This window comes from Patagioenas fasciata, chromosome Z, assembly GCF_037038585.1.
Source record: "Patagioenas fasciata isolate bPatFas1 chromosome Z, bPatFas1.hap1, whole genome shotgun sequence".
Taxonomy (NCBI): domain Eukaryota; kingdom Metazoa; phylum Chordata; class Aves; order Columbiformes; family Columbidae; genus Patagioenas; species Patagioenas fasciata.
In genome coordinates, this window is record NC_092560.1 from 75028870 (window position 1) to 75047903 (window position 19034).

A 19034-nucleotide genomic window follows, 5' to 3' on the forward strand; every position below is an offset into this window, starting at 1 on the left:
ACCTGAGGCTGCACTGCCCTGGCCCTACCACATGCCTGGGTGGACTGTGAGCACTTTCGTGGTGTGGGAGGGGACAGGCTGATTATGCTGAGACCAATGAGAAGGTGCTGGTCTCTGCAGCCATGCCTCACTGACCCCATCTGCTACAGCTCAGAGCCAACTTCTGTTTCTGCAGACACCGGCCATTCTTCTCCTTTGCACCCCCGAGAGACGACGGAAACACCGGGGAGCAGGGGCACCCCAGCAAGACATCCCGAGAGCAGGGTGGGAGACAGCAGGGCTCAGGGCTTGCCCAGTGTTTGCCCACATGGCCCAGAGCGTGGTTTATGCTGACCTGAGGTTTGCCAAGGTGGTGGGGGGCCGGAGCATGGCCAACCAGGCGCTGGAGGCAGGTAAGAACCCATGGTACACCCCACGCTGTCCCTGCCATGCTCAGCCCTGTGGACTCAGCTGTTCTCCCCTGCCTTTCTCCAACAGCCCTTGGCATGGATGACACAGAGAGCCCCTACGAGAATATGCAGCCGGCGCCAGTGGGGCAGGATGGGGGTGAGGCCCAGCCCAGCCCAGGTGAGGGACCAGTTGGAGCCCAGGGGAGCTGGGGAGGTCCCGGTGCAGGTCCTGAGTGGTGTTTTGGGGTGCTCCCACTCCCATCCTTGAAGAGGAAGTGCCCACACCATGCTGCCTGTGCCACCATGTTGACACTCTGCTGCCAGTGGGCAGGAGGTGGGGGGGCTGCCAGGAGTTCCCCGTCTCACCAGGTGATGGCCGTGGCTGGTTGTGTCTTGCAGAGGGCTGGTCCCGCTGGTGGTGTGTCCGTGTGGGGCTGCTGGCAACCTTCCTGGTGCTGCTGGTGGCCACTGTGGCCCTGGGGGCTTGCTGTGAGTTGTGGTGGGTGGGAAGTTCTGGGGCTGGAGGTGGCTGGGCAGCATAGGGAGAGGGAGACAGCTGGACCGGGGTGGGTGCCATGGCTGAATGAGGAGGGTGAACAGAGGCATGGTATCTCACACTGCTTATGGCCGGGTCCCTCTGCCCTGTCTGTCACAAGCTGCCCTGTATCCCTTGCATGTCATGGGTGCCTCCCTTGTCTCCCATCACCCATCTTCCCCACCTCATTCTTTGTTTCTACCCCTTCCCTTCCCTTCCCTTCCCTTCCCTTCCCTTCCCTTCCCTTCCCTTCCCTTCCCTTCCCTTCCCTTCCCTTCCCTTCCCTTCCCTTCCCTTCCCTTCCCTTCCCTTCCCTTCCCTTCCCTTCCCTTCCCTTCCCTTCCCTTCCCTTCCCTTCCCTTCCCTTCCCTTCCCTTCCCTTCCCTTCCCTTCCCTTCCCTTCCCTTCCCTTCCCTTCCCTTCCCTTCCCTTCCCTTCCCTTCCCTTCCCTTCCCTTCCCTTCCCTTCCCTTCCCTTCCCTTCCCTTCCCTTCCCTTCCCCTGTCCCCCAGCCTTGTATTGCTGCATTATCCCTGTCCCTGTTCTGTTGTGCCAGCTCCTACACCCTATCTTGCCTTACCTCGCTCTCCCCTGCCCATACATTTTCCTACCATGCCTTTCCCATCCTCTCCCATCCAGCATGAACACCTCCCTGCCCTTCCCTGCCCATCACACCCCCTAAACAGGGTCAGTCCCATGTTCCCCTGCCTGGGCTGTCCCGTCCCTGTGCCCCAGCTCACCCAGCCTGTCCCCAGACTGGCAGGTGACCCGCAGGCTGCAGGACACCTCCCAGGAGCACACGGCCGAGCAGGGCCGCCTCTCGCAGGAGGTGAGTGCGCGGGAGCAGAGCCTGGAGCAGATGGGGCTGGAGCTGGCGTGGGCCAGAGCGGAGCTGCAGCAAGCGTGGCGGGAGGGCAACAGCAGCCAGCTGGAGCTGGAGAGCCTGAACAGCGAACTGTGGAGCATCAAGGGTGCCCTGGGGAAGATGGAGAAGGAGATGCAGGAGGTGCAGGTGAAGCTCAACAACAGTGAGAGCATGGTGGCCATCCTACGCTCCTGCACAGCTATAGGTAAGGTGTTGGTGGAGCAGGGATGGGGTGACCCAGGGGACTGGCACCCTCATAAAGTGCAGTGCCGAGGCATGACCACTGGATTTTTTGGCCATGTGATGGGGACACTGTGGTCCTAAGGCTGAAGCTATGACTGGAGCAGAGCCTGTGATACCTACTGGGAAGATGCGGGGCTGTTTGCGGTCCCCTGCTGCCATCTGTGTCTGATAGAACTGTATCCCTGCCCCCAGATTGCTGCCCTGCGGGCTGGCTGCTGTACAGGGGCAAGTGTCTGTTTGTTTCATCGGAAAAGAAGACATGGGAAGATAGCAGAGATGAGTGTGAGAAGAAATATTCTCAACTCCTGGTCACCAAATCCTGGAGTCGCTGGACTGTGCCGGTAGGACACCGAGATAGCTGACGGCAGGAGCTGGTGCATCCAGCTCTGGGCTCCCCAGGTGGGCCAGCATTTGTCTGGGGGCCCCTACCCTGCCAAGCATTGGAGGGCAAAAGGCTGATCTCTGAAGCTCATGTCTGGTGCTGGACATGGGGCAGAGAGGCTCTGGCACCCCTGGATGCTGTACACACTAGAGCTGCTCAGGTGTCCTGCCCCAAAGAGCTCCAGCCCCAAGGGCTCCTTGGGAAGATGACCATCCCCTGCAAACACCTCATCTTGTTCGGTACCATGGGAAAGTAACTAAAATTATCTCTTTCTCCTTCCTCAGGCCTTCTTGAAGAATGCAGACATCCCGTACTGGATTGGGCTGCAGAAGAGCAGCTACCCCTGGTATGACTATGGCTGGCTGGAGGAAGGGGACCCAGATGGCGAGGGCTTCTCAGATGCCTGGTTTTGGGTGGACGGCTCTCGCTATGAAAGGTACTGGGCAGCACAGCTTCTTGTGAAAGCCCTCAATTCTCCAGCATGACTTTAGGAAGCATTTTATGTCCCATTGGTGCCCAGTCCCAGGCACAAGCACTGGGCAACAAAGAACATTGGGGCAGCTGAGGCTGAGGAGAGGTGTGTGCAGTGGTGTGATGAAATGCTTAGAGGTCACACAAATGGAAAGTCAACGCTTGGAGGAGGAGGCATGTGCAAGGCTTGTGCAGGCAGGAAGTGGTGAGAAGGGACAAAAGAAACTGCAAGTTTTATTTGAGGTCTAGACAAAGCGTTCAAGCATCACCTCTGTCACACACGTGCTTCTCTGGTTCCTCCTCAAGGGGAAATCAAGCCTTCCCACTTGCAGAGGGTCCTGGGCTCCTCCCTGACATTTGCACCCCATCCCCAGCTTGTCACTGCTTCCTCTTGCAGCGTCTGAGAGCAGTGGGGAGGAACAGACCCATCTGGCTGGGTGCTGGGTACCCAGCCCTTGTCCACTGCCTGCCCCTCCATCCTCAGCCCCACCACAGGGGGCTGCACCCCATCAGTGCCCCACAGCCCAGGGCAGATCTTCCGGCCATCCACATGCCATCAGGAAGGACCAGGCTCTCCCCACTGCCCAGCAATGCATGGACCAAATATCCCCCAGCAGCAAGGCTGAGAGTCAGGCAGCAGGGAGGCTAAGGGGAGCTGCAAGTGATGCAAACGTTTTGCAGAGGGATTTCTCTTTTTTTTTTTTTTTTTTTTTTTTTAAATGAGAAAAGACTAAGGGCACTGGATCTGTTCAGCCTGGAGAAGAGAAGGCTGAGATGGGATCTTATCAGTGCTGATAAGTATCTCAAGGCTGGGTGTCAAGAGGATGGGACCAGACTCCTTTCAGTGGTACCCAACGATAGGATGAGGGACAATGGGCACAGATTGAATCACAGGAGGTTCCATCTGAATGTGAGGAGACAATCCTTTACTTTGGGGGTGAAAGAGCCCTGGAATAGGCTGCCCAGAGAGGCTGTGGAGTCTCCTTCTCTGGAGACATTCAAACCCACCTGGACACATTCCTGTGCGATCTGCTCTGGTGAACCTGCTTTAGCAGGTGGGTTGGACTTGATGACCTCCAGAGGTTGCTTCCAACCCCAACCATTCTGTGATTCTGTCATTCTGTCATTTTGTGATTCTCAGCCTGCCCAAGGAAGGAATGAGGCTTCAGCTTGTGAAATCAGTAGGGGAGAACTGCAGTATCACCCCTTGCAGCATTTAACCCCTCCCATGCGAGCGTGCAAGAGACAGCTATCAGCAGCCCTGGCTGCCTCAGCAGGGGCGGTGGGCAGGGGAGTGGCAGCCCCCCAATGTGTTCGCTGTTCCTCCATCCAGGCTGTGGCAGTCCAAGTCAAATGGGTCCTGTGCTATAATAAGCCGTGGGAATATCAAACCTGCCCAGTGTGCTGGTCCCAATGACCTGCACTTCTGGATCTGCGAGAAGGCGGCGGGGCCAAGCTCCCCATTCATGGGATGACAACCGCTGTCCCCAGCATTGCTATGGTGAGTGTGCCAATACCAGGCTCCGCTGAGCTCTGGGACACATGGAGGGAAGCAGGGAGCCTGGGCCTCTGTGTGGGGCATGTTGATCCCCTCCCTTGGATGGAGATTGCCTCCATCCCTTTGCTGCCATGGGAGCCCCAGGTCTGTGGCAGCTCAAGTGATCCCCCTGAAGCTGTGGTGCAGCAAAGGGGCAAGAAGGGGGAAACCCCTTTGCAAACTGCCTCTCCAGCCCCGCTGTGTGTGGTGGGCAGCATCTCACGCTCACCCTCTGTCTTCCCTTGCAGCACCTGCACCCTGCACCACCTCTGCTTCAGCCCTGCTGCACCCCTGCCCAGGATGTCCCATCCCTGCGAACAGCCCACCTCCCTCTCACAGATGGGCTACCCAGGTCCTTCCCCGCAATGCCCAGTGATGCTTGGGTGTCATGCAGGCTGGAGGAGGCAGTGGTGGTGTCCGTTTCCCCGCATCTGATGTGCTTCAGCAGAGCAGTACAGGCCTCACAGCCCAGCCCCACACCTGCAACAGGGTACGCTGAATCTTCCTGAGCACGGGGGCTGGTGTGCGTTGGGGAGCCCAGACCCAGCCACAGAGCAGAGCTGGCCACGATGCTCAGTCCTGCAGCCATGTGACATCCCCAGCATGGAGACAGCTGCGGTGCTGGCTGGCACGGATGCAGAAGCAGGGGACGGCACAGCCCCACACCCGGTCAGGTCCCCTCTCCACGGCAGGGACTTTTTGCTTGGCCCCATCCCAGGAGCAGTTTGGCCGCAGCTTCCAGGCAACCCAGCAAGTGTGCCCAAGGAGGGAAGATGTGCCTGAACCAGCCAGCACCCGTGCTGGCTGCTGGGGTTATTTTTGCTAATTAGGAATCAGGGCATTGACCTTTAGCATTGTGCAATATGATGGTGCCTCTCAAAAGCAAAAGCAATTCTATCACTTGCAGCAGACTGACGCTTTGTGAGATAAGTCATCAGGACTTTAAATATAGTTACTAAACACATGCACATGCAAAGATTAAGCAAAATAGCCCTGATGTCACATTGCAGCCAGGCAAGAGCAGAGGAAGCCATGATCAGCCAGGTGAAGATACTCTCATTTTATTATGGGGTTGTGTGGGCCATATTTAGTTGATATATAGTTGGTTAATTGCTATGGGAACTAGCTTGCTTGAAGAGAAAAAGGGTGCTAGAGGAAGGCTTTTTGGAGGTGGCATGTGTCACTTCTCTGTCTTGTTCGCTGGCTGAACCCACTTTGTAGCAATAAAGAGACACAGCTTGTCTGCTTTTTGCTTTCTTGTGTACCACCACAAACATGGACTGAAGGGCACAAATTCAAAGAACCTAAATAATAAATTGGAATTTGACTGAAGCCATTTCAACTGAGATGGCCTCTTTGGGGCCACTGAGATCTTGGGCTGAGCCAGGCTGGCTTGTGGCTCCCAAAGGGCTCCTCAGAAGCACCAGGCAAGCCCATGCAAATTTTGGGGGCTGATCTCCCCTCCGTGTCTGATGTGCACCCAAAAGACAGAAGCAGCAGCCTGAGTTGCTGGGACATTCAGTTTTTATTGAACACTTTAAATAAGCTGGGTATATATTACTAGCAATTATTATTATTAATAATAAAAAAAAAACGAGAGTTCTGCATTCACCAGTGCATTGTGCAGGAGGGAGGAAGGCCGGCTCCTACCCTTGCCAGGGGTCGGGCAGCCCCTTCCCCCCAGTGCCGGGACGGAACCACAGCCCCTCTGCCAGCACCCCGCTCCCCACCTTGTGTGCCAGGGGGGCACATGGGGTGACGTGCTGGCTCAGCACCCAGCCCTCAGTGTTGGGTGGCCAGGGGCAAGCCCAGCACTGGCAATCCTCCCTGTGCACTGCCCTATGGCCCCCTACACACCTCTCCCCGTGTCAGGGACTGGCTGTGCTGCCCATGCTGTGGGGAAGCATGGCAATACCCACCAGCCCCAAAATATCCCCAAAAAAACACACATACACACATTGACCCCTCTACCCTCAGCCCAGCTCCGCTCACCCCTCACCTTGGGTGCTGCGGAAGGCTCCCAGTTGTCCTGGGTGAGCGGGCTCACTACATACCCCTCTGCGAGACCCCACAGAGGGGTGAGCCCTTGGGGAAAGAGGGTCCCACACCCAGGGTTTGATCCCCAGGGGCCCCATGGGGGACCAGCCCTACTGCCCAGGGCAGCGCTGGAGCGTGCCCGGAGCAGGGGTGTTATTGCACTTCAGTCCCTGGCAGGGACCCAGCTCGCCCCCAGGGCTCCCCACAGCCACCTGTGACTGATCGTGGCTCTACAGGCACCCAAGTGCTAGGGCAGCACCATGGTGGCCAAGGCACAGGGCACTGTGGCCACCAGCAGCCACAAAGCACTGAGCGAGTGAGGATGGACCACGGGAACACGCCGGACCCCTGCATCTGCTCAGCACTGTGGCTGCGGGGTGGTCCGAGGGGCGATGGGTCGCTGCCCTGCTCCACGGGGATCCCCAGCACTAGGACTGTGCTTCTGGCAGCTTCTGGCTGGGCTGTGTGAGCATCGGCCCCATAGATTTCTGGTGGTGACCCTGGTTGCGGTAGAGGAGGCTTTTGGCCTCGCAGTTGAGGTTCTGGTAGTGAGGTGGGCTCGGTGCTGGCCGGTGGCAGACAGAGGCAAAACTGAAGCTGAAGGGACCCACGCAGCAGCCAGGGCAGGGCAGCACCTCATCCTCCTCCAGCACGCCGCCGGAGCCGCTCTCAGGCAGCATGGCCACACACTCTGTCTGCTCCAGTGCCGCCGTGCAGGTGACGCTGAGCTCGGAGAAGCCGTGCTCCAGCCCGCTGCCCCAAGCCAGGGGTTTGCTGACCACCACATGGTTGTTGTTGAAGAGGAGCCCGTTGTGGGCCGGCGGCTCTGGCTGCCAGGGTTGTGCATCTGAGGATGCCGTGCGGATGAAGTTGCTGTTGGAGGGTGGTGGTGGGGGCTGCGGCAGCTCTGGGCTGTCGGAGCTGCAGTCCATCTGCTCCTCCACCCCAGGGCTGGGGGGAGAGGCTTTTCCCCAATCTGGGGGTGGAGGGAGGGCAGGGGGCTGGGCGTCATCGGTGTGACGGGGGGACCCCACACCCAGTGCCAGGCCCTCCCGGCGAGGCAACTCGGGGGAGGAGGGCAGTGAGTGGCACTTGCGGGGGGTGGCGGTGGGGGCCGAGAAGTCACACTGCACCTCCACGGTGGGCTCAGGTGTCACAGGGGTGCTGAGCTGGAGCGGGGCCGGCGGGGGCAGATCAAAGGTGAGCGAGATGACGGACTTGCTTGGTGTGTCAAAGAGCTTGATCTTCCCTCCCTTCAGGTCCTCGCGCTGGGAGAAGGGGTTGACGCGGGGGGGCGTCTCCTTGGTCCTGGCCCCGCCGTAAGGCTCCGGCGGCCGCAGCAGGGGGGGCGACTTGGGGGGGAACATGTCAGACTGACTGCGGGACAGGTGCTGGTCTGGCTGCAGGTGCTGTGTCCCCAGCTCGTGCAGGGGTGACTGTTCGGTGCGGCCGGCCGCCCTCCCGGCTACCCCTGGGCATGGGCACAGGAGTGGGTCACTAGCTGCCAAGAGTGGGGTGCCGTGGAGCGCCAGGCACCCAAAAACCCAGGGGCGCATCCCGAGGGGGAAACAACAACCGGCTTCATCCTGCAGACCTCACAGAACCCCCAACTCCTTCCCCTCCAGCTGCTAGGGTAGGATGGGACACCCCACATCCCCCCTCCTTGCACCCCCCATAGCCTGTTCCCAGAGTGCTCACATACCACTGAGCGTGGCCGCTGTCCCAGATGCAGGCACATTCTCCCCAACACTGAAGAGGGTGGCCCTGGAGCCCTCAGCATCCATCTGGTGCTGCAGGATGCCCTCCAGGCACTGTGTGATTTCCAGGAAGGAGGGGCGGGAGGTTGGCTGCATCTGCAGGCAGAAGGGGTTCCCCATCAGGTCTATGGCCCCCCAAGCAGCCCAGCCCAGCAAAGGCAGCTCCCTGCCTCTCCCCCTGTGCAGGCAAGGCTGCCTGTCCTGCCTGGCTGCCCCGGCAGGGAAGGGCAGCAGAGATGAAGGGCTCACACTGCAGCAGTGGAAAGCCAGTTGGAGGAAGGCTGCTGGGCAGTCGATTCCCACCATGGTTCGGAAAGTGGTGACGTCCAGACCAAAATCCTGTGCCAGGGAAAGGAGAAAGAGTAAGGTCGGATGCCCTGGGGCACCACAGGGCCCGGAGGACAAGGAATGGCTAGGTTCTCCTTCCTTGCCCTGACTGCATGCCACCAACGGCTGTGGACCTGACAGGCCTCAGGCTGGGGCAGAGAAAGGGGGGACCTTGCAGTCATTCCAAGTTAGGGGAAGGCTGGGGACCCTGCTCACACCTGGGCTGGCTATGGTCTTTGAGGACAGGTTATTGGCAGAGACCATCCCTTCCCAGGCAACAGCTGGGACTTGGCACCCCTGTCCCAAGATGCTGGGCAGCTCTTGCATTCTCTGATAGCACAGAAGGATCATCCCCCTCATTTGGTGAAGCAGTCCCAGCCCTGGTATTGCTGCCCACCACCCTCCCTTCCATCCTCGTCTCAGCGAGTCACCTCGGTGCGCGGCAGGTAGTCAGGGTCGGCGGGGATGCGAGCGATGGTCTCGCACAGGATGATGCCGTACGCGAACACATCAGCCTGCAGAGAGCAGGGAGTCACGGGGGGGCCCTGCAGCCCCGAGGTGACATGCCCACCATCCTGTGAACCCACAGCCCCCCTCCTCCATGCAGAGCCACACCAGGGGCACTGCCACTTTGCCACCTGAGGTATGCCCATATTCTCCCTTGTGTGTGCCCAAATGCCACCAGGGCTGCAAATCCTGCAAACTGCTGTTGTCACAAGCCTGGATTAAGCCCCACAGACAGCAGCCACAGAGACTTACCTTCTCATTGTAGATCTCCCCTCGCAGCACCTCGGGTGCCATCCAGTATGGGGAGCCCACCACAGCCAGCGGCTCCTTCTCGCTGCCCTCACTGGGAGACATGGAGGGACATCAGGAGCTGCCCACAGTCCTCTGTCCCTGCCTGATCTCCCATTCTCCCTCTGGGGCAGCCCAAACCACCATCTCCATCTCCCCTTCTGGGCTAACCCTCCTCCATGCAGCCCACAAACTCATCTCTCCCCATCCACACCATCCCCTTCTCTGTCACCTCCTAGCTAGCCCCAAATGCGTCCATCTGTTCCACGAATTCCCATCCCTGGGGACCAACCCCACCCTCTCCCATCTCTGGCCTTCTAGCTGCATCCCAAATGTCCATCCCTCCCTGAGTGGGCTGGACACCCCCCACTCCAAGGATGGGGATGGATGCTGCCCACACACCTGTAGGTGGGGATCTTCTCCGCCAAGCCAAAGTCACCCACTACAGCCGTGTAGCCGTTGGCCTCGCAGCGCACCAGGCAGTTCTAGGGATACAGGAGGACCCCGTCACACCAACCTCACCAGCCCTGCCTGGTCAGACACTGCTCCTGGGATGTCCTGGCACAATGCAGCCTCCTGCTCCATGCCTGGCTGTGCCCAGGCAGCAATGTGGGATGGAACTAGGGCAATGGGATGCTTTGGAGCATCCTGTACCTTGGAGGTGAGGTCACGGTGGAAGATGCCCTTGGAGTGCAGGTAGCGCAGGCCACGGGCAATGTCGAGGGCCAGCTTGACGCGCATGGACCAGGAGAGAGGCACAGGGCTGTCCAGCAGCTGCTCCAGGTTCCCGCCATTGATGTACTGATGGGAAGAGCCAGGCCATTGTGTTGCTGTGCTCCCCTCCCCCCCCCCCATAAAGCTCATCCCACCTCTCATCCCAATGCATCCTCCAACCACCCCACGGCACAGCCCCCCAGCAGACCGCACCCTGTGCATGTGCCATGGCCTGAGAAAGTGTCCCAACAGAATCATAGAATAGTTTAGATTGGAAGGAACATTCAAAGGTCATCTAGTCCAACCTCTCTGCCATGAGCAGAGACATTTTCAACTAGATCAGGTTGCTCAGAGCCCCATCCAGCCTGGCCTGGGATGTCTACAGGGATGGGACATCCACCACCTCTCTGGGCAACCTGGGCCAGTGTTCCACCATCCTCACTGTAAAAAATTCTTTCTCATGTTTAGTCTGAATCTCCCCTCCTTCAGTTTAAAACCATCACCCCTTGTCCTGTCACGACAGGCCCTGCTAAAAAGCCTGTCCTCATCTTTCTTTTAAGCACTGAAAGGCCTCCATATGGTCTATCTGGAGCCTCCTCCATGCTGAACAACCCCAACTCTCTCAGCCTGTCCTCTGGCCCCTCTCCAACAGGTCCATGTCTGTCCTGTACTGAGGGCTCCAGAGCTGGACACGGGACTCCAGGTGGGTCTCACCAGAGCAGAGCAGAGGACTTTCAACTGCTGCCCACGCTCCTTGTGATGCAGCTCAGGATACAATTTTCCTTCTGGGCTGCAAGTGCACATTGCAGCCAAGTCCTTCTCCATGCGGCTGCTCTCAATCCCTTCATCCCCCAGCCTATATTGCTACTGGGGGTTGTCTGAACCCAGGTGCAGGACCTTGCACTGGCACAAGCCATGGCAGTCCCCTCCCCAGTCCCATAGGAACCCTGAGACTCCCAGCCGTTGCCCCATTCTCACCTCTGTCAGCGCGTGCAGCTGTCCCTGGTGCACACACACCCCCATGAACCTGTGAGACAGAGGGGACATGAGGGTGGCCGTGGCAGTGACCAGCCCCAGGAGCTTGCCCAGCCCCAGTAACTCCTCCAAGCACAGACAGCAGCAGAGCAGCAGGTCCTACCTGAGGATGTTGGGGTGTGAGAGGCGGTTCATCAGCTGCACCTCCCGCAGCATGTTGCCCCGGTTGCTGGTCAGCTTGTTCATCTTCAGCACCATGATCTGCCCTGACTGGCGGTGCCGCACCTGCAGGGGGGTGCAGGGAGGCTGAGCCCCATGTGTCTCCACAGCCCCCCAGACATCAGCCTGCACCCAGCGCCCACCACAGCCCTAGATGTAGGAGCTGAGCATCCCACACATTTGACATATGGGGCACCCGAGTGACCATTAGGGTTTGGGGTAGCCTCTCCTGGCACAGCAGCACCCTAATTACCCTCATTGTCAATGACGCATGATCCCATCCTCACTAGGGCACCCCACTTGTTGTGCCCCCGCTATGCTGCCCAGCCTTTCCAAGGAGGTAAGTGCAGCTCCTGCAAGCTGTGACCCCAACCCTGCTGCATGGACAGGTGGGTGCAGAATTGGGGTGCAGCAGGGAGAGCTTTTTTGGATCAGTACCAACCAGCCAGATCCCACCAGCATGAGGTGGAGGACAGAAGGGGCAAGTTGCCCCAGTCCAGCCCTGGTGGTGGCTGACACTGCCCCGGTGCATGATCCCATCCCAGTGGGGCATGGCGTTTGGACAAGGCTGTATATTTAGCTGTCCCCAGCCCAATGCTGTCATGCGAGCTGGGGACCTGGATCCCTGCCAGGAACAGCAGCTGGGAGCGTGGCCAAGCACAGACACCCCCATCCTTCTGCAGCCCCCCTGACCTGTGCAGGGTGAGGGACAAGCATGGCATTCTCTGCTTCAGCACCACACTGTGGGAGCCAAACCGGTGCTGGGGTCCCCTCCTGAGTGGGTGCTGGGGTGTGATGTGATCCCCTTGGAGTAGCAGCCGGTGTGGGGACACCCCGACAGGTCCCAGTTGTCCCCCGGCACACGCCGAGCTGTGCACAGAGGCGCTGGCATTCCTCAGTGCTGCCGTCAGCTCCCCGCTCTTCTCCTTTTTAGTCAATGCTGGTTGAGACTGCTGTGTCAGTGCCAGCCCCTGGTCTGTCCCACATCCCCCTCGCCGCAGGGATTACCTCCCCAAGCAAAACATGGAGGGGGGCTGGCTGGAGGCAGGGTCCCCAGTGCCCCTCACCTTGCTCACAGCTCAGTCCCCATCCTCATCACAGTGTGGGGAGGCTGGTGTGCTGAGCTCTCTGGGGCTCTGTTCCCACCCCATGGCTGGCATTGCTTTGGGGAGAGGTTGTCCTGGAGTGCACACTGAGATGGGGACTCATCCAGCACCCAATATTCAGGAGATGGGCAGTAAAGGGTTTGGGGTGTAAATTATTGCTTTATAATGCATGTCTGAGTGCACCAAGGCCAAACTGGCCCTGGGCAGAGTGGAAGTGAGAGGCAACAGCCGACCCTGCTGTGCCACCACTAGCTCATTGTATTCACATGGAGAAGCTCTGAATAATTCAGCAGCCGCCTGCCCATGGGCACCCCGCTCTGGTTACACCTGCCTGACCTCTAGCCAGCTCCAGCCAGCCAGGACCCCTGGCCCGCGGGCAGGGGCCACGTGGCAGCAGAGATCAGGATGGACCCTGAGTGACTGAGGAGGGGACAACCCAGACAACTGCCACTGTGGTTCTGCATCCTGGCCCCTTACCACGCTGTGGGGAGAAGGGAGAATGGGTGCTCTCCATGCCTCCTCCTTGCTGTGAGCCAGACAAAATGCCCATCCCAGGGTGACAGCGCAGTCCCTGCTCTGGGGAGCACAGCTCCCCCAGCCCTGTGCTCCCTCAGGGCTCCCTGTCTAATGGCACCCCAGGTCCTCTCTGTGGACACCACCCTGTCCACCCCATCCCATCACCTGCAGCACTTGGTACTGCTGCCAGTCCCATCCTGGTGCCCAGGGGCTCCCTGCCCACACTTGCACCAGCAGGCAGGGTAAGGGGTACCATCACCCCAACCCACCGCTGCCTTCCCCCCAGCCTATCCCCATGCATGGGGCAGCTGGAGGCAGTGCCAGACACAGAAATGGGGCTCTCAGCCCAGCTTTGGTAGCTGTGTGGGCTTTAAGGATGGGATCTGCCAGGCCAAAGCAGGGTGGGCAGGCTGTCCCTTCACCCCTCAAGCTCCTTGAAGATTCAGGGGCCAAGAGAACCAGAGCCTGGGACAAGGCCAGTGGGATCCCCCAGCTCCACCAAGTCTCCAGCACTGGGTGCTGCCCAGCAAAGCCCAGTGCTCCTAACCCAGCTCACCCAGCAGCAGCGCTGCCTTCCCTTCCCACGCTGTGTGGGGCTGGCAGGACTGGCTCAGTCGGTTTGGCTGGCACCGGCAGCTGCCAGGCGCCAGGACCCGGCTCGACGGCGGAGGCAGGCGCGGTCCCGCCGGCATGGCTGCGGGTGGCAAGGCTCCGGCGCCACGCGCCCACGATGGGAACGCTGGGCAGCATGCACAGCACTGGCACTCGATGACTGTGCGTCGTGGGGCTGGCCGGGTCCCTGTCAGCAGCAGCATTCCTGCATCAGTGTGCAGCCCCCGGCAGGCACCGGCTCAGCCTCACATAGCTGGGACGTGCCCATGGCTTAATTCCTTGTTAATAAGCCTCCTGCCATTGCAATTGGCTGGGCAAGGCTTGAGTGCAGCCACATGGCATCTAATGCCTTAATCCAAGAGGCAAGGCAGCCTGGGGGAGGGAAGGTCCAGTGAAAGCCCCTTCCCTGGGTTTTCTCCCAGGGACCCCAGGAGGCCTCGTCTAGCACAGCTCTGCTCCAGGACTCCATCCCCAGGGGCAGGCAGGGCTCCAGGGGCTCCCAGGACAGCAACAGCCCCACACACACTGGACATGACCTCCTCAAGGGCATCCACCACCCGGAGCTTGCTTATACGTCCCTATCTTGTTGTCCCCACTACACACTCTGCAGCTCAAGGCCAGACGCTGCCCAGGCTGGCTGAGATAGGGTTATACTCCCTTGCGCTTTCCAAGGCCTCCCACATATTGTTCAGTTTACCCCATCCAGCCAGGTGCTAGCACCAGCCCAGCACCCTGGCAACAGGCATAGCAGAGGAGGGAGCAAGCCACGATCCCAGGTGGGCTCCAGCCCCTTGCTAGGGGCTTTTCCACTGCTGCCTGGGGAAGGCAGCGGGCAGCAGAGCCTCCCCAGGCAGGATGGCGTCCCCCCTCGCCTCTCCGTGCTCTGGCATGGCGCCCAGGAATCCCAGCGCATTCCCCGGAGCTGAGCTCAGCCGGGCAGCCGTGCTGGGTTTGAGGGGGAGGACAAGCTGCCGGCCCCCACCCAGGAACCAGGCAAGCCCTCACTGATGTCCCCCAGCACCCCACATGGTCCCTCTGCTGGGTGCTTCATGGGGGTACTGTGGGCAAGCCGAGGTGCTGCTCTGTATTGGTCCCCATCCCATCTGTTGCCAGTGTGTGGGCCTGGGGGATGGGATGGGGCTGGCTGCAGCCCCAGCCTGGGCACAAGGGATCTGAGCTCTTTTAACAGCGGAAATTAGAGTCTTATTTAAAGAGCATGCTAATCAGAGCGAGCAGCCGGCCTGCTCCCTCCCTACAGCTGGCACTCCCGTCTAGACATGAGGTGAAGCCTCCCCACTAGTCTCCCTATGCTGGGGCCGCAGTAGCCAGCCCCCCTGCACCCCACACTGGGGACAGGTTCACACATCATCCCGCTCAGTGCACACGACCTTGCCTCAGCCTGGTGCAGGCAAAGCACAGTCACATAGGGACATCATCCCGCATCCCTTGCCTTGGGGAAACCAGCGGAGAGAGACAGGTGGGCAGGTACGGAAGCTACCAATTCTGCCAGTAATCTCACAGCCACCCGCGACAGCTGCATCTGAACTCGTGGGAATTCCAGTAGTACAACAGGTCTTTCACTGGGAGGGACTGGAAAACTTGCTCATCATGTGGAAAAGGTAGAATCAGTCAAGACAGACTTCCTCTGGGGAAGCAGAAGAAGCACGGCACGCAGCACCTGCTCCCAACGAATGCTTGAGCACCAGCAGCCCTCACCTCCCATGTTCCCAGGTGCAGTACCATGGGCACATCAGGTGCCGGGGCAGCGCTGGTGTTATACCGCAGCAGCGGGGCATCGCCAGCCCTCACCAGCAACGTGGATCACACCCCTTGACAGCACAGGAGAGGTGCTGGCAGCTCCCTGGCTGGTCAGCAAAACGTGTTTCCAGTGCCAAGAGCTCCCAAGTGGCGAGAGCGGGGTCAGCGCTGCTCCTGGTGTCGCCGCGGCTGGCTGACCTCGGCAAATTCACTTCCTCCCTGCCTGCCTTAATTTCCCCATCTGTGTCACACGGCTCCACCCTCCTTTGTAAAACAAGGCAAGGTCCACTGATGAAGGGCAGCAGATAAGAGAGAGGGAACTGTGTCATTAGTTGTGGTGGTAAACTGGGAGTAAATACAAAATCTCAAAGGTTGGCGGGGAAGTGAGCAGACAAGGGCAGGTGGCTCCAGCACCAAAGCCCCCATCCTGAGCTCTGTCCACACTGGGAAATGCTAATCCCTCCCCAGCTCTGTGGAAATAGGGCACCAGGCCGAGCATGCTGAAGGGATGTGACCTGGGAAGTTGGGTCTTGTGGAGGATGTGTGACAGCAGGGCATGAGGTGCAGAGTAGGATGACCGAAAACCTCTGGATACAGCCCCAGGAGAGCGAAGCCAGGATGCTGCCCTCAGCCCCTGCATCTGCTGCAGGCTGATCACGGAAGAGTAAGAGAGGGATTTGGGGAGGAGATGTAACAGTGGTTTAAGGGCTGGAGAAAATGTCTGGCACAAACACACCCGGCTCAATCTGCTCAGTCTACTGGAGATGGAGAGACATCTCACTGCAGTGTCCACGTACTGGAGAAAACGGGAGGGCCAGGTGCCTCTGAAATCGCACAGGGAAAGGCAATGGGAACCAGCTGTTCCACGGGGAAATGGTCCAGCTCTGCAGCACAGCAGGGGATCGGCAGGGAACAACCCCCAGGGAAAAGGGCAGCTTTCCATCGCCAGTGTCTCCCATCCACTCTGGATGCCCTTTCCAAGAGAAGTGGGTGGAGCAGGATAAGGCTCAACACAGGGTGAGCTTTGGACACCAGTGCTCAGACGTGCTCAGCACTTTAGCTTTAAGGCTGAGAACACCATCAGACACCTGCTGGTACCCCAGCACCCTGCCTGGCCCTGGCTTGGCTACATAGAGGGCAAAGATACCTGCGTAGGAACAGATATGTCCAGGTCCCCTCCTCATCGCCCATGCCCACGAAGGCTGGAATGAGGCAAGAACCAGCAGCAACATGGAGGAGGGAGACAGTGAGTGCCCACAGGCAGCGAAATCAACAGCAGGAACAAGGGAGGTGGGAGGAAAACAGGTCCTGTGCTGCCCTGCCAAGCTCCATCCTCCTCGCAAACTCAAGCAGCCAAGCCCCAGCTCAGATCCCGGGCCTGCCCCAACATCCTGCTGAGATCTTGGATGCAACCCACCACAAAAGCACAAAGCCCCATCTGGCCCCCTCCTGCCCCTGCCTCCTCTACAGGGTACACACACGTTGGCTTCTGCCGCCTGATCCTGCACCCACCTTCCAGCCTCCACTGCTCCCCCAAATCCTACATAGAAGTGGCCCTGCAAGAACATGACCAACGGGTGGGAGAAGGGGCATTTTGTGACTCGGGCCAGGCCTGGGGAAATAGAAACAGTGAGGCAAGGAGAGACCATGGCCTGGCTGAGACACAGGAGCATCCATTATTAAAGAGCCGTATCCACGCCTGACATTATTAAATGCCTCCCTCTGCTCCAAGGTGCTGCCGTGCTCTCCAAGCCAGAGATCAATAGCAGGAACCTGGCCAGCAGAGAGGCCACAGCTCCACAGGGCAAGAGGAAGCACAGAAGAGAGGGACCCCTTGAAGGGTACTTCTTTTGTGGCTGCAAAGAAGTCAGGTCTTGGGGTCTCCCCAATGAGCAGGGAAGAGCAGCAGGGCTGGAGAGGGGACCCCAGCATCCTGCTGGGTCATGGCCACCCAGGTGTGCTGCATGTTGGAGCGTGGTTCCATGCAAGGGACACAGCACAGGGCTGCCAGGGACCTCAGCGGTGGGAGGTGGTGGGTGTCTTGTCCAGACCAAAGCTGTTCTTACAGGCAGTCCTTGCCCAACGGCTCGTGGCGCCTTGCGTGATGCCAAGGACGAAAACAACACGTGAACACTCTTCTCTTCAAATCGGGAGAGGCGGCCGTGGCAGCAGGGCAGGGCACAGCCCCTCGGTTCTGGAACTACTGTGTGGGCTGGCCAAGTACCATCACTGGGCACCTCTGCCACACTCTCGGGACCTGGAGCTCCACACCAGCATTCACACACCCCTAACCAGGGTGTGGGCCACACAGGGCTGTCCCCACACTGGCAAGCCTAGAGAGGACGGAGGACAAAGGCAGCTCCAGGCTCCCAGTGGGGAACTTTCCCCCGCGCTCCTCTGCAGCATCACACCCCTCTCCCAGACTCGGGCACCTTCGGGAGGTCCCGGTGGGGCACCCCATCCCACACATCTATCTGCCCAGTGAAGGCTGGAGCAGGCCCAGCAACGCTGGAAATCACCACGGTTGGTCTCCAAACACTGCCTGCATCCCCTGCCACAGGCACACCCCAGGCCTGGGACTGTGGGGGCTCCAGGTTTCTGATAGCGGTCCCCAGAGCTGGGCTGCTCACCACCCCAGCAGTGCCCCGATCCCCCGACACGGCCTCGCTGCGAACCACGCAGCGATTCGGAGAACTCAGCCTTCTCGGGTTGTAAACAGAGCCGCCCTTCCCTCCCACTGCACGGAGGGACGGAGGAATAACACTCCCGAGGGGGACGGGGCTCCCTGGCACCCCACGTCCCCGCCACACCGCATCTACCGACACAAGCCCCTCGACCTCGCCCAGCTGCCGGGGTTGGGGGACAGACCCCTCCGCCCCCCCGCACCTCTAGCCTGAGTGGGAGACGCGCACCCCGGGGGGATGGCCAAACACGGGGCGATGCCCTGAACACCGCACCCCCACTCCCGCCCTGCACACCTTGAAGACCTCGGAGAAGAAGCCAGCCCCGATCTTCTCGCAGTAGAAGTCGTCGATGCGCGCCAGGGTGGAGACGGCGCTGCGCAGCGCCCGGTACGAGGAGGGCCGCAGCCGCCCGCAGCCCGGCCAGGGCCCCGCCGCCTCCCCTTCGCCCTCACCGGGCCGCCGCGGCAGCTTCTCCCACTCCATGTCGGTCCCGCCGAGCACCCCCAACGCCATTCACATCCCCGCCCGGACGCGGTGAGGCCGGGCAGCCCCGCGGCCGGGGCGCCGCCGCCTCCCCAGCCCGCTCCGGTCCCGGTGCCCGGGACGATGTCAGCGGCGGCGCGGGGCGGGCGGCCCCGCGGGGCGCACGGCGCTCATGGCCCGCAAGCGGAGCGGCGCTGCCCCGACCCCCGCCGCGGCCCGGAGCTGCGCCTCCGCCGCCCCGAGCGCTGGCACCGGCGGGGCGGAGCCGGGGCGGGGACAGCCCTTAACTCCTTGGGACCCGCTGCCGCCGCCGAGACCTGCCGGACGGAGCCCTCCCCTACCCGCGCCGGTGGGGATCCCGCACTCCCTGGTGTCTGCGTGAACCAGCGCCAGCCCGTGTGCCGAGCTGGCGTCTTTCTACACTCCTCCATGGGCTATGGGGAGCTGAAGTCGTGGTACACGGCTTGGGCAGACCTCATGGACACAGTGCCCTGATCCTCCCCTACCCCGGGCCCTGCCTGGATGTTCTTTGTAGACATGGGACTCACTCTCCCCTGGGTCCCATCTGGATGCCCCTTGTAAATGCAAGACTCTCTTTTTCCTCATCGCCCCCACTCCCTGAGTGGATAA

The 19034-nt window shown here is 60.2% G+C and overlaps 2 protein-coding genes across 2 annotated transcripts; one reads left to right on the forward strand and one right to left on the reverse strand.

Annotated features, from left to right (window-relative positions):
- Positions 1-307: 307 nt before the first annotated feature.
- CD72 (CD72 molecule) lies at positions 308-4359 on the forward strand. Its single transcript, XM_065861382.1, has 7 exons — positions 308-392; positions 478-615; positions 789-878; positions 1679-1993; positions 2224-2372; positions 2698-2849; positions 4218-4359. The coding sequence occupies exons 1-7, from the start codon at positions 308-310 to the stop codon at positions 4357-4359; spliced, it is 1071 nt and encodes a 356-aa protein (XP_065717454.1).
- A 1568-nt stretch (positions 4360-5927) lies between these two features.
- Positions 5928-18622, reverse strand: TESK1 (testis associated actin remodelling kinase 1). The gene is made up of 10 exons (XM_065861465.2): positions 18216-18622; positions 11190-11311; positions 11030-11078; positions 9992-10138; positions 9740-9822; positions 9302-9392; positions 8974-9057; positions 8465-8554; positions 8161-8311; positions 5928-7929 (listed from the first exon to the last, which is right to left on the reverse strand). Exons 1-10 carry the CDS (start codon positions 18432-18434, stop codon positions 6887-6889), a joined length of 2079 nt encoding a protein of 692 aa, XP_065717537.1. The 5' UTR covers positions 18435-18622; the 3' UTR covers positions 5928-6886.
- Between the last annotated feature and the right edge of the window lie 412 nt (positions 18623-19034).

Bases quoted from the DNA above. Each gene is read 5' to 3' on its own strand.
- CD72 (XM_065861382.1), top strand. From the start codon at position 308: ATGGCCCAGAGCGTGGTTTATGCTGACCTGAGGTTTGCCAAGGTGGTG. The intron at 616-788 runs GTCCTGAGTGGT...TGTGTCTTGCAG, and splicing joins CTGGGGAGGTCCCGGTGCAG to AGGGCTGGTCCCGCTGGTGG. The intron at 879-1,678 runs GTGAGTTGTGGT...GCCTGTCCCCAG, and splicing joins TGTGGCCCTGGGGGCTTGCT to ACTGGCAGGTGACCCGCAGG.
- TESK1 (XM_065861465.2), bottom strand. From the start codon at position 18,434: ATGGCGTTGGGGGTGCTCGGCGGGACCGACATGGAGTGGGAGAAGCTG. The intron at 9,058-9,301 runs GTAAGTCTCTGT...TGCTCTCTGCAG, and splicing joins GGGAGATCTACAATGAGAAG to GCTGATGTGTTCGCGTACGG. The intron at 8,312-8,464 runs GTGAGCCCTTCA...TTCTGCCTGCAG, and splicing joins TGGCTTTCCACTGCTGCAGT to ATGCAGCCAACCTCCCGCCC.